This window comes from Theropithecus gelada, chromosome 14 (assembly GCF_003255815.1).
Source record: "Theropithecus gelada isolate Dixy chromosome 14, Tgel_1.0, whole genome shotgun sequence".
In the NCBI taxonomy this organism is placed as follows: domain Eukaryota; kingdom Metazoa; phylum Chordata; class Mammalia; order Primates; family Cercopithecidae; genus Theropithecus; species Theropithecus gelada.
The window spans coordinates 21297435-21310556 of record NC_037682.1 but is presented as its reverse complement, the minus strand read 5'-3'; the positions used below and the strand labels follow the sequence as shown (position 1 = coordinate 21310556).

Genomic DNA, 13122 nt, shown 5'->3' with positions numbered 1-13122 from the left:
CCATAAGATCCATTCATTCATTCACTCAGCAACAGACATTTACTGAGCATCTACTATATAGACAAGCTCCAGGTTCTGGGGAAAGTTTGAAACAAGACAGACAAAGTCTCCTGAGGTCTCTCATGTTTCCTAGAGGGCAGGTGTTATTTCCCCACTGTTCCCACAGATGCGTCTCAGCTCTACCCTACCTAAATCAGAGGTTCTATCATGTTCCTGAAACCTCTGGAAACTCATGCAGTCATTCCTCATACCAGCTATGAGGCCCTATGCCATGCCTGGGACCCTGTTTTCACCTGGTACGGGTGAGGAAGCTGTGCCCAAGGTTACAGAGTCTGTGTAGAACTTCAACCTGGCAGGTGCTGAAACTTACTCTTGACACCACTTGTCTTCTGCATCCCTGGATGTGAAGCTGAGAAGAATGCTTTGGGGGTTAAGGGTTTTCTTTTCTTTTGTTTATTTATTTATTTTGAGATGGACTCTTGCTCTGTCGCCCAGGCTGGAGTGCAGTGGCGCGATCTCAGCTCACTGTGAGCTCCGCCTTCTGGGTTCACGCCATTCTCCTGCCTCAGCCTCCCGAGTAGCTGGGACTACAGGCGTCCGCCACCACGCCCAGCTGATGTTTTGTATTTTTAGTAGAGATGGGGTTTCACTGTGTTGGCCAGGATGGTCTTGATCTCCTGACCTCGTGATCCACCCGTCTTGGCCTCCCAAAGTGCTGGGATTACAGGCTTAAGCCACCGTGCCCGGCCCTGGGGGCCATGTTTGTAAGACCCTGTCTTTCATCTCCACATCATCTGGGACAGAATTAGGGTGATCTCAAGTCTAATCAGGTTCATTCTAGAACAGGATGCCTTTCAGGTGTCTTGGAGCCCTCGGCCAGCAAGACTTGACTCTTCCTTCCTGGCTGTCTCACTGTGGATGAGTTACTTATCTTCATGAACCTCAGTTTTCATCCATGAAATGGGGATGATAATAGTACCAATCTCATAGGATTGTGATGGCAGTTAAGTGAAATAATACATAAGCAGCACTGGCGTACTGCCTGGCACACAGGAAGGGACGCTCAGTCGTTCTGGGCTGTCACATGGTTCTGCGACAGCAGCCAACTCTAAGTCTTCTTTGCCTCAAAACCCATTATTGTCTCTGTCCTGCAGATGGGAAAACTCAGACCAGGAGCCAGGCCTGGTATTCCAGACTCTTACCCTTTGGCAGACTGGACCAGCTTTCCCCCTTTCCTAGCACAATGAATGGGGAAGAGTGTGGGGTCCTGAGGCATCTGGAGGATTCTGGAGGGCCCATCCGTCTCTCCTGGTGAGTATCACAGAACCCCAAGGCCTCTGAAACCACCAAGTCCCATGAAGAAGGTTCAGAGATGGGGAGGCTGAGGCCACAACAGGGGAGCCGTGCAGAAGAGCTATCTGCATGTTTGTCTTCCCCATTTGAAAGCGAGCTCCCGCCTTGAAGTCAGAGGCCATGGAGCTGGGGTTGTCCCCGCTCCATGCTGGGATGTGAACCAGGTGTGAATGAATCCTTGTAGCCACGTAGAGACATCGGGAAGGCTGACACATCCAGGAGGACCCCAAACTCTACATCCCTACTCTGAAACCTGATCAGAACCCCACCACTATCATTTGCAATATGCTAGCACCCTCAAAGGGTATAGTGTGAGGGGTGGGGCAGAGAACCTGGCGGTGCAGGATGTACGGAGCAGGCGCATTACCTCTCTCCATCATCACATCCTCCTCACACTCCCCTCACAGGTGGGGCAGGGCCAAAGTGCCATTCAACACATGGAGAAATGGAGCGGCACTAGAGAGGTAAGGGGCTGTTATACACGGCTGTTTCCATAGAAAAACCAAGACCTATTGATCTACAGAGAAAGCATGGAGACAGAAAAGCAGAAAGTCAAGAGAGAAGAAACCTCAGGATTTCCAGCCACTAGAGAAGACTCATTGGCCTGGACAAATCCCAACTTCCCTCAACTTTCCTGAACCCTCCCCTTAAGTGGCTTCCAGTAAGCTCCCAAACCCCGGTGGCGCCTGCACACCCCAGGGCAAGCCAGGCTGACCTCCTCAGAGCCTGAGTCAGGGCTTTCCCCATCTCAGCACCCATCCCACTGAACTGGAATTTCAAGGTCACTTGTCTGTCTCTTCCTCTGGACCTGAAGGCAGAGGCTGCATCCAGAGCTTCCTGGAATCCCCTACAAGGCCTGGCATAGCGACAGGCAAAGTTTGGTGAGCCATGCGTAAATGGAATCAGGCCTCTCAGTCCCCTTGTCTGTGAAATAAGACATGTGGGCCAGGTGATGACTGCCATCTCTTCCAACCTTGGGTGGGCCCCCCACCATGTCACCATGACCCATTGTGTGTGTGTGCCGCAGAGTCAGGGGAGGTACCAGCTTCCTGGATGTAACCAAAGGCCCTCAGGGCCTGGTGGACGGTCCTGCACAGTGGGAGGAGTTGGTCATCTGGCCTCAGCTGACCCTGGCTTGTGGTTTTCACGAACTTAGGAAAAGAAAACTCAGCTTGGGGAGCTGGGCAGAAAGCAGGAGTCCCAGCCTGGTGTGGCTACATTAGAGTCAGGTCCCTGCAGTCCCACCAGGGATTCCATGGGTGCTCTCCTGCTGTCCTCTAATGCCCAGGAGCTCACGGTGGGGTTTGCTTTACTTCTGACTGAGGCAGAACTGCAAGCATCTGCCCTATTTGATGCACAGAGAGAGTGCAACTTACTGGACTTACTGCAGGAGCCGCATCCAACAACAGAGCAGGTGAGTGGATCTGATTCCCCAACACTTTCTACCTTTCCACCCATCGTAGTGGAAGGAGGAGAACTCAGTGAGCTCCCACCCTCCTACTAACCTGGCTGTGGGGGTCCATTTCCCCTTGGGCCTCAGTTTGCTCATATGCTAAATGGGGTCAGCAGTGTGTGTAAAGACAGTGCCAAGGTCGCGTCTCTTCCGCAGTGAGCCACATGGGACAGAGGGTACATTCCAGAGTTAGTGGCTTGTCAGAAGGCCTTGCCGCAGTGTGGGTGGGCTGGATGGACCACGTTCGAGGGCCTTAGGATGTTGCTGGGGGTGGTTGGACCCCACCCGGGGACTTGCCACAGGGAGATTCTGCCTGCCACTCACTGAGTCAGCTGCTCCTGGGAGCCATGACCAGGCACAGGAAGGCCACAGGCCATGATGCAAGGGCCCTTAGTCACTTTCTCCCTGGGGCACCTCTGGAGGCAGAGGCTATGCCACCCACAGACTCAGAGAAGCTCCAGAGCCGTGCACATGGGTACTCACCCTTGCACACCTGAGGCTCACACACTGGGGTACATAGACACAAGTACTGGAGGACAGGCATGCCTTTCACTGGACTACACACAAACCCTCGGCCTCGCCCTGAAACACTCAGACAGCAGGATGTGGACCCAGAGAGAATGGGCGTGGCACACACGGCTCACATTCACGCCGTGCACATGCTCACACAAATACCTAAGCCGGCCCTCACACAGCCAAAGGTGCTCCTGGGTGCACTTAACGATGCAGGCGCAACACTGCAGGAGACACCAGTTCTTCATTCATTCTTCCAGCCAGCGAACATTTGTTAAGCCCAACTGTACAACACACTTGGAAGGACATAAGCTGTAACACAGGAGGCAGGGGCTTGGCATGTTCTCTCTCCTGGGAGAAGATCCATCCGGGGAAGGTGCTCCATAATTACTGGGATAGGGAAGATGAGTGGACACAGGGACCATGAGCCCAGGGCCTTAGCTTGAGCCTGGTCACGTGTGGACACAAAGACAGTCGCTTACCCCCTCCCTATTTACATCCCAGTCCTGAGCCCAGAACCTGCCTTCCACCACGGCCCTGCAGGACCTCCAGCTGGCTTTGTGTCCTGGGATGGCTCCCCACTCAGGACCTGTGTCAGCCTCCAGGGAAGCCTCTCCCACCTACCTTACCCCAATTTCTCCCGGACAAAAATGCGTGTGGGGGTGAGGAGGGAAGACAAAGGGGGTGAAGGTGGGCCCAGACTGCTACCAGCACAGAAACTCCGAGAGGGTCTTTGGAAATTGTCAACACTCCTGCATTTCGTACAACTAAAATTCAGAACCCAGAGCAGAATGGACTTCTCTAAGGCCATGCAGGAGTAGAGAATGCAAAGGTGGAGGCTGGGGTGATCTACACCCGGACTGTGGGCCCCGGTCCCCATATGTGCCACGCTAGACATCAGTGTCGTGGTCCAAACCTCCCACAGCTTCCCAGCCTCGGTTGTGCCCTTCAGAGCCCTGGAGAGCCAGTTGTTCTGCTCTGACCTGGGTCACCAGGTCCTGTCCCTCTAGGAGGTGTGTAGGGCCAACGTCCATGCTCGGGGACCTCCAGTTCAGAATGAAAATCCACTCTTAAAGAATCTGCTTTACGAATCCGATGAAGCGAGCACTGGCTCCCTCTCTGCCCCCAATGTGCACCCGCGCCAGTGCCCAGCAGCCATGACCAAGCGGTCCTCAGTACAAGCGGTGCCTTCACCCGGAAAGACAGGTACTTGGCAGTTGATGGCGCCTCTTACCTTGCCGGTATCTCCCAGTGACCCCCTCCTCGCCAAAAGAGCATCCTAGGAGCCGCCGAGCACCAGGGTGACACTTCCAACTGCCTCTGGAGTTCAAATCTGAACCGGCCCACAGCCCAGCGTGCCACCCTACACACCCCAGCCTTGGCTCCTCGGAGCCTTGCCTCTGCGTGGCTCTTCCTCACTGCTGAGCCACAACCTCCTTCCATTCCTCCCTCTCCTCCGCGCTGGCTGGTGCGGGTTGGGATCAGGTGGAGAAGCTGGCCGGCCATAGCTAAGGTGACAAAATGTGCTGGGGGTGGGGGCCTGCCCAGGGCCCGTGCAACTGGTGGGAGGCCGCTGTCCCTTCCTGGACACAGTGGAAGCTTCTGCCACATCACTACATCACTAAATTTTTGTCATCCTTTCTGAAGGACCTGCTTCCAGGCAGCACGCAAGTTGTTGCCCCAGGTTTATTCCGCACCCCTGTACTGGGTGAAAAAGGAGCATCTTGAATGGAGATGGGGATGTCGCCGGTTTATACATCTGCGGAGGAGAGGTGTGCCGGGCTGCACCTCTGGAGGCAGCTCCCTGGAGGCCGCGGGTAACTGATGTTAGAGAAGACCCCGCCTGCAGCTGGGAGGGCTCACAGGCTGGAGAGAGGTGCCTCCTCCTTCCAGCAAAGGGCCCCGTTCGGAAGGGCTGCTTCTCACTTGTCTAGTGGCACCGCAGGACGGTCGGCTTCCACTCGAAATCCCCCGGGCTGCATCATCACTAACCGGGTCCTCGCAGTGCTGGTTTCCCAATCCGATGACTGTCACCTCGGTGAGGACGTGTGCCGACGGCTGGAGAACCCTGCGCTGCGGGCGCACATGGTCAGGTGGCGCCTGGCAGGGGACGTCTGGGTGCAGGACAGTGCTCTTACCGCCCCACCCCAAATGGTTGCCTGGGCCTAGGTCCTTCGGCTTCCTGAGCAGGGGTTTGGGGAGCTAAGGACACTGAGGCTCCGGGGGCAGGAAGTTCTCTCTGGTCAAGCGTTCTCTCTTCTCTCCAGCATACACTCCCGTACCACCCACCCTCCTACCCTCTCGGCCAGAGGCGCACCGAGGCAACGCACCCTCCATGAGTCATCCCAAGGCCTCGGAGCCGCCGGAACTCCAGGCAACTATCCCCCTCCTCTCCTGACCTCGGGCACCCCAGTCTAGGGGTCTGCAGAGAAGCCTGAAGCCCGGACAAACGCGCCGGACGTCAACCACCTCTCATCCCTGGCAGCAGCAAAGGCCACTATATTTCCATTTCTTATTTTAGTTTGCCACCAAAACAAAGCTGCGCGCGGCTGCGGGTAGGAAGGGGCTGAGACGGAGAAGAAGGGACGTCCCGGAGAAAGTGCGCCTAGCTGACCTTAGAAACCAGAGTCCTCGGGGGCCTCTGGAACTTCGCCGAGATTTTCTGTAGGGCGTTTTAATCTGTTTTCCTATGCGGGCGGCATCGCAGTGCGTGCGGCTCAGGGCTTGGTGACTCCGGCTTAGCCCAGTTTTCGCGGCGAGGTACCTGGTGCAGCCGCTTGGACTTCGCATTAGAATCGGGACTGCAAATGTCCGGGCGAAAGTGTCACCCTACTCAAGAAACACTGCTGTCAGGAACAAAATGGGGTCCCCGGTGCTCCGAAGTATCTTCTGAAATTTTCTTAAAACAACTTACAAAAAATGTTTTTGCTTTAACGTTTTACAACGTTTAATGAAACACTTAAATGGTCTGTTTCTTTATCCAGATGGTCGTCCTAACAGTGTACACATACATAACAATTCTTCCAACTTTCCTCGTCAGAGCTAAGCACTTCACTGTACGTAAAGTATAATAAAAGATTGTGCAAGATTGTGCAAGTCGATTCACTTAAAATATTGAGTTTTAATCCAGGCCCTCTGTTTTTCTATTTAAGAACGTATGTGTTTGGACCAGACTGGTGAAGCAGGCTGCGGGCTATGGAAATTAACAAAGTAACAAATTAAAAGCATCTTCCTTCGCCATCCCTCCCTCCAAAATTAAACAACAGTCGCCCCTTCTCGAGCAGGCTTCAGTCCCAGGCTCGAGTTTTCCCGCAATCACCCCACAGTCACCCACTGGCTGTTGCTGCTTCTGTCGGGTTTTCGTTTCTGCCTTCTTCGGGTAGTCTCTCGTATATAAAACACACCCCAGTTCTCTAACTACATTCAAATACGACCCTGGCAGAATTTACACATTTCGTGGTGCGTGGATTGTGTCTGTGCAGGGGAAATAAATACCCGCTGGTATTTAACCACTGCGTCTAATTCGAAAAATTGGGACTGGACCCCTAGGCGGCACCCCAGGGGCTTCAGCCTGGCCCGCGCCTCCCCAGACCTTGGCGCTGAGAGCGCTGCTTTTTGAGGGTGGGTGGATGGAGAGGCAGCAATCTGCTTTCAACAGAAACCTGTCTGCACCGAATCGAAAGCGAAAGGGAAGGGGGAAACGGGGCAGCTTCCCGCAGCGGCCCCGCGTCTCTCAGGACCATTAGACTAGGACGGCACGCGCCGGCTGCGGCTCCGGGGGTCGGATCCGGAATTTGGGGGCGAGGCGCTGGAGTCCCTGCCCTGAGTACAAGGAGGCTCTTGCGTCGCTGAGAAACGTTGGGTCTCCAACCTGACATGTCTCCTGGGGCCCAGGCGGCCCACCCTGGGCTCGGGCAAGGAATTCAGGAGGCCAAAGAGCGGACCCAGAGTCTGGGGGTAGACTGGTGAGGTCTTGGGTTGCAGCAGAAGAGGGCTGGGTGGGGGCTCTTTCGTAAAACCGCGGTCTCCGCACCCAAAGGACACGGCGGAGCCGCCTTAATCATCCTTCTTTTAGCACATTTGGGGAAAGGAAGGCCCAAGTTGGGGTAGGGACGCCTGCAGCCCGGAAGGGTTTCTCTCACCAACTCTTTCGGCAACCCAGACCAGACCCGGCCAGCAGAGACTAGAGGCGGCTTCCCTGCCCCGCATTCCCTCGGCTTGGCCCTGGCACAGCTGCCCGGGGCACCTTTTTTGACAAGGGGTAGTTTGGCTCTGCCAGGAGTGGGCCCCGAAGCTAAGGCCCAGAAGGAGGCCTCCGAGCTTTATCGTTTTGTTAGGTGTAGTTACACACGTGAACGACCAGCTTTTGTCCCGACCCCCAGGGCTGGGAATGGTTGCCAGCTCTCAGCTGCCTGCCTGAAGACGGGAATCAGCCAGCCCCGGTACTGGTACCAAGGCAGCTCCTGCCTCCGACTTTCCCCATGCTCCTGGGAACGTCTAAGGATTTTTCCTTGAACTCTCTCTCTCCCCTTTTGAGTATATACACTCTCACAATTGTGGGAGAGAATTGTTGTGAGTGCATGCCTCAGTTTCCCTGCTTGCTGACAGGGTAGAGATCCCACTCCAGAGGCCCTCCTCCTAGCTACCTCTGTAAAGGGCAGAGCCTCACCTTTTGGAGCCTCAGTTTCTCCATCTTAGACCTAACGCGCCTAATCCCTTTCCTAGAAGGACCAGACATCTCCTGGTAGGGGAGACTCAGCTGCTGAGAGAGGGAAAAGAACAAACAGTGACTTGTTGTTTATTGTTTGTGGCTTTGCCCTGAGCAGTGCCTCCAACTTAGGCAGCATGGAGTGGGGTCCTGCGGGTGGTTAGAGGCTGCCTTTGGACTCAGCCTGCAGTTTATGACCAGAGCAGTGGCAGGAGCTTGCCCTATCCTCAGAATTGGGTGCTCTCAAGTTCCCAGCAGCAGGGAGATAGACAGGGATGGAAATGTGGGCGGGGGTTGGGGGGATGGGGGGGGGAGCTCTTGGCTCTTGCCTCTTGCTCTCTCTGCAGAGGCACATTTATGACCCAGTAAGGCCTTTCTGTTATCACCCCAGGATGCAGATGAGGAAACCAGGGTTTGGGAAGGTGTTTGCTGTCAGGTCACACTGCCACGGGTTAGGGGCAGTACTGGGTCAAGTGGCTGGCTCTTTCCCTCAGCTCCAAAGGCTAGTGCAAGTAAAGGAAGGGCCAGGCTGGCTGTGGGGGCCCAGCAGGGCACAGAGAGAAGGCTCAGGGGAGGCCAGCCCTCTCTGCCTTCCCTCTGGAATTGAAGGCATTTAACCAAGAGGTGGGGAGCTCCTTAGGCTCTCTTCTTGCCTAATATCTCAGCCTCTTCAGAGGTCTCACTGGGAATTTTCATTAAAATATGACATTTCATTGCAGTGGAGAGAAAACATGAGCGCCCTGGCTATGCAGGATGAACCTCCATGGGTCCCCTAGTCTGCGACCTGCCCTCACCTAATAGTCCTGAATGACAAGGATGAGGTGGGGCCTGCATCTCTGGGCTGGGAAGGCCGGCCGGTATGGACAGGGCTGAGATTCTCTGCCAGCTTAGCATGGTGAAGGAGTACTTGCATGAGAGGTGTGTGTGTGTCTGCGTGTGGAGCTGTGTGTTTGCGTGTGGAGCTGTGTGTGTCCGTGTGTGGAGTTGTGTGTGTACGTGTGTGAAGCTGTGTGTGCCCGTGTGTGGAGCTGTGTGTGCGTGTGGAGCTGCGGGTGTCTGCGTGTGGAGCTGCAGGTGTCTGCCTGTGGAGCTGCGGGTGTCTGCGTGTGGAGCTGCGGGTGTCTGTGTGTGGAGTTGCGGGTGTCTGCGTGTGGAGCTTTGGGGGTCTGTGATCTGAATGCCTGATCTCATTCCAACTGGAGGTGAAGAGGAAGGTGGAGGAAGTGGGGAAGGGCCAGTGAAGCTTTCTAAATCTTCTCTCAGTTCTGTCCTTTGGGTTTGGGAGTATGTGGCTCATTCAAGGCCACATGGGCATATGTTCTTGGGTATGACCACATCGGCTCCTAAAGAAGATGCCGTGTGTGTGTGTGCGCGCGCATCTGTAGACAAGGGTATGACTGAATGTTTGTCAGCAGCCATCTATGAACTAGTTCTGCGCCTGTGAAAGAAGGAACCTGAATACGAGAAAACATCTGCCATCGGCTGTTTTCTCAAGGTTATTCCAGCCACCAAGGCCTCTGCCATGTCCCAGCCCCTCCCCAGGCCTAGTGCCTCTCCATCAGCCTGGATCAGGGCAAATTCCCTGCCCCCAACTCATCTCACCAGGGCCAGGCCTGAAGGCCAAGGCCTCCGGGAGAGTATGTGCTCAGGGCTCCCGGCTCAGAGAAGGTTTTTCTCTTTCTGCGTCGTTGCTCCCCCTTCCGCATTGGGGTTCAGGAACCCCGATTCTGTGGAAGAAGAGAAAGCCTGGGCTACCGAGCTGCTCTGGCTAGACATCCGCTCTGGCTAGAGACCGTCCTTGAGTGTCTCTCTCCCCGGCAATGGTGGCTGTGCTCTGGGGGCCCAGGCCTGCCTCCTGTGGCTGCGTTCAAGGGGGCTTGGAGGTCATTTAGGCCAGCTCCCTCGGGTTCCCCATGGGCTCAAATCAGGACTCAGACCCTTCTCTTTTGCTACAGCCCTGGGCCACCCGGGACTCGGGACTTCCTGTCTCCCCTGCTACTCCGTCCTAAACCATTGTTCTGAGGCCTGCCGCCTCCAAGAATCGCCGAGGGAGAAGCTCCCAGGGAACTGGCCTGCCCGCATCCCCACCGCCAGTAGCGCTCAGGGTCCCAGGACTCGGGTCTTGCCAGACCCCAGTTTCTCCTGGGACCCCACGGTCTCTGACTCCGCACTGTGTCGCGCCAGTGCGCCTGGATTTCCCAAGAGCTTTTTCGGCCAACCACGCTCCGGGCTTCCTGCTGGGCTCCACACCTGCGGCGCTCTCACCTGCGGCAGCGCCGCCCGAGGAGCCTCCCAGCCCGCGAGGAGCGAGGCCTCTGCAGTCCCGCAGCCCCGCAGCCCCGCAGCCCCGCAGCCCCGCAGCCCCGCAGCCCCGCGGCCCCGCACCAGAGCACTGCGCGGAGACTCCTTTGCGCCGCGCGGAGACTCCTTTTCGCCGCACACCCTGGGCCGGTAAGAAGCATCCGCTTCAAATCCCGCCCAACAGGCAGCGCAAAGCCAGCGGTTTGGGGAAATGCTGAAGGGACCGGGAAAAACAAACTCCAGGTCGAGTTTAACAGCCGAAACGTTCCGTGCCTAGGCCGGCGGACATGAAGGAGACAGAACAGATCCCTTGGCTTCCTCGCAGCGATCGATCCCGTTTACTGACCGGAGTCACCCGCGGCTGCCCCCAGCCCGCCCCCAGCCCGCCAACTCATACCTCCCGCAAGCCACCAGTTTCAAGGGATGCGGAAGCCAAGCACACCGTGGTCCCCAGCCCCAGGTGACCCGCACGTGCACTCACCGTAGCAGGGAATCTGCAAGGCCGCGTTGTGGCCACTGCTGCCTTCTTGGAGTTTGAGACTGCCGTCCGGGGGCGTCTTGCAGGCGCCTCGCTGCAAGTAAAGATGCGGTTGCGCGGGCGGTTGGGGCTGTGGTTGCTGCTGTTGGGGCTGCGGCGGCGGCTGGGGCTGCGGGGTCGACGGCTGGGGCTGGAACTTGTTAAAGGAGCCCCGCGCCCCGGCGCCACTCTCCAGGGGTGTCGCTAAGTCCTGCTGCCCAGCGCTGTAACGAGCCCGGTTCTTGGCGTCCCCGAATCCCTGTGCTTTGGCGGCGGCCGACAGGAAAGTTGTGCCGAACTTGTCGCCTCCGGGAAATGCCCTAAAAGGCGACGAGCCCTCCCGACTCTGCGACACCGGGCTGTAGTAGGCGTCCATGGCAGCAGCCGGCGACTCGCAGTAAGAGACGCAAGTCTCAGCATTCATGCCTGGCTTGCGCGGGCGGCGGGTGGGGGCGCGAGCGAGGGCGCGAGGACGCCACCGCGCGCCTTGGCTGGGAGTTTGGGGAGGCGAGGAGGCTGTGGCTGTGCACTCCGCGCCCGGCCTGCTCGCTCTCCCTCCTCCCCTCCACGCCTGCGTCTCTCTCTCCCCTCTTCTTTCTCTCTCTCTCCTCTCTCTCCCTCCTCTCTCTTTTCCCCTCCCTCCCCCCTTCTCTCTTCCTCTCTCTCTCCCTCTCTCTTTTTCCTCCCTCCCCACAGCTAGCCGAGGGAAAGAACGGAGGGCAGTAAAAAGATTCAGATGTTTCGGAAAGTTGACCAGATCTCCCAAACCCTCTTAAGGTTTTGCAGCGGAAAAAAAAAAAAAGTAAATTTTTTCCCTGACTTGTTTCTTCCTTTCCCCCTCTCTCGTCCCCTCCTTCTCTCTCCTTCCACTGGCCCCTGCCCCCTCCTCTCCACTCTTAAGGAGATGCTACTAACTCGCTAGCGGGGATTCAACCCGGAGGTGCCCGAGGGCTTTCCGATTCTAGGCGGGGCTGGGGAGGTGCCAAGACCCCCAGAGCTCCCGAGGCTAGGCTGCGAATTGACCGAGTGTAGGAGCTTTGTCCTAGGGCAAAGGGAAATGCAAATTTTAATGACAGGTTTAAAAAAAAGCCCCCCAAAATAAACCTAACAGGTTTTGACAGTAGAAGCCAGGGGGACCACGGGCCTGCGGATGCAAGCGAGTCCTTTGGCCTCCTGCGCGCGAGCTCACCGGCGCCGCTACGGGCCTTCCCGCTGGCACCTTTTCCTAGGTTTCCAACCTTCCTCCCCATTCCCGTTCCTCCGGGAGATTAACACACACACAAGCCTTCGTCGTCCAGTGCACGGTCACTTTCACATATTGTTAACTATTTCCTTCCGCTGCAAGGGCGCTGGGCTGGGAGGCAGCGGGATCTGTGCTCGCTCAAGCCCTGGGGAAGCCCTGGGCTGGGCCGGACTTCAGAAGCTTTAGAGCGCTGCCCTCTGCGCTCCCTTCCAGAGGCCGCACAGCGCACACCTCACGTCTGCGCCCAGGCGAGGGGATTTCCTGCCAGGCAAGGTACAGGTACAGAGTCTGGAGACCCCCTGACCTTGCCCGATAGTCGCGCTGTCACCTGTTCACTCCTTGGGGTCAGGGGTGGGGGAGAGGGGTGAGGCTGTCTCTTCTCTTTCTGGCCTCACTGCCCCCGACTGTAAAACGAACTGCTTGGTTTTGATAGGTTGTGGTTTTCCCACCAACGCGAGCCTCAAGGCCCCTGGCACAGCCACAACAAGAGAAAAGAACTTTGCGCGTGGAGCCCCTCGATTTTGCTTCATGACAACCTTGCTAGAGATTGGGGCCCCCAATTTTCTGAGGAGCTAACGGAGGCTAAGAGGGGGGCGGCCACCTGGCCGAGGTCACACAGCTGGGAAACAGCCGCCGCGCCCTGGAACCTCTGCTCAGGCTAGTCCCTTCACCGATCTGGAAGGCCGCGCGGACAGCGAAGACTCAGAGAGGAAACTGGCCCCCGGCTGTGAATGCTTCAAGTTGAAGGAGACCAGCAACAGCAGCCCTTCTTAAACCGCTGAGAAAATCGTGAAGGGAGAACTTACCTCGAGGGAGTCTGGGAATGGGGTGAGAGGTAAAAGTGCAAGGTAAAATTAAAGAGGGCCTGAGCACCCTGAACCCAGAAATGTGGGTCAGATGTCAACTTTCTGCATCTAAGGTCTCCCAAAGAAAAAAAAATATCTGGGGGGTCGCGCTTCTGCTCCCAACTTCATCTGGGCTAATTCTTACCCCCACCCTACCCCCTTAGTATCTCTGGTCCTTGCTCCGCTATC

General features: G+C 56.7%; 1 protein-coding gene across 1 annotated transcript in view; it reads right to left on the bottom strand.

Annotated features, from left to right (window-relative positions):
• Nucleotides 1-11392, bottom strand: part of ALX4 (ALX homeobox 4) — a 49311-nt gene extending 37919 nt beyond the window's left edge. The window contains exon 1 of the mRNA XM_025357742.1: nucleotides 10810-11392. Coding sequence (XP_025213527.1) covers nucleotides 10810-11269 — 460 coding nt within the window. The 5' untranslated portion in view covers nucleotides 11270-11392. The remainder of the gene's footprint in view (nucleotides 1-10809) is intronic.
• Between the last annotated feature and the right edge of the window lie 1730 nt (nucleotides 11393-13122).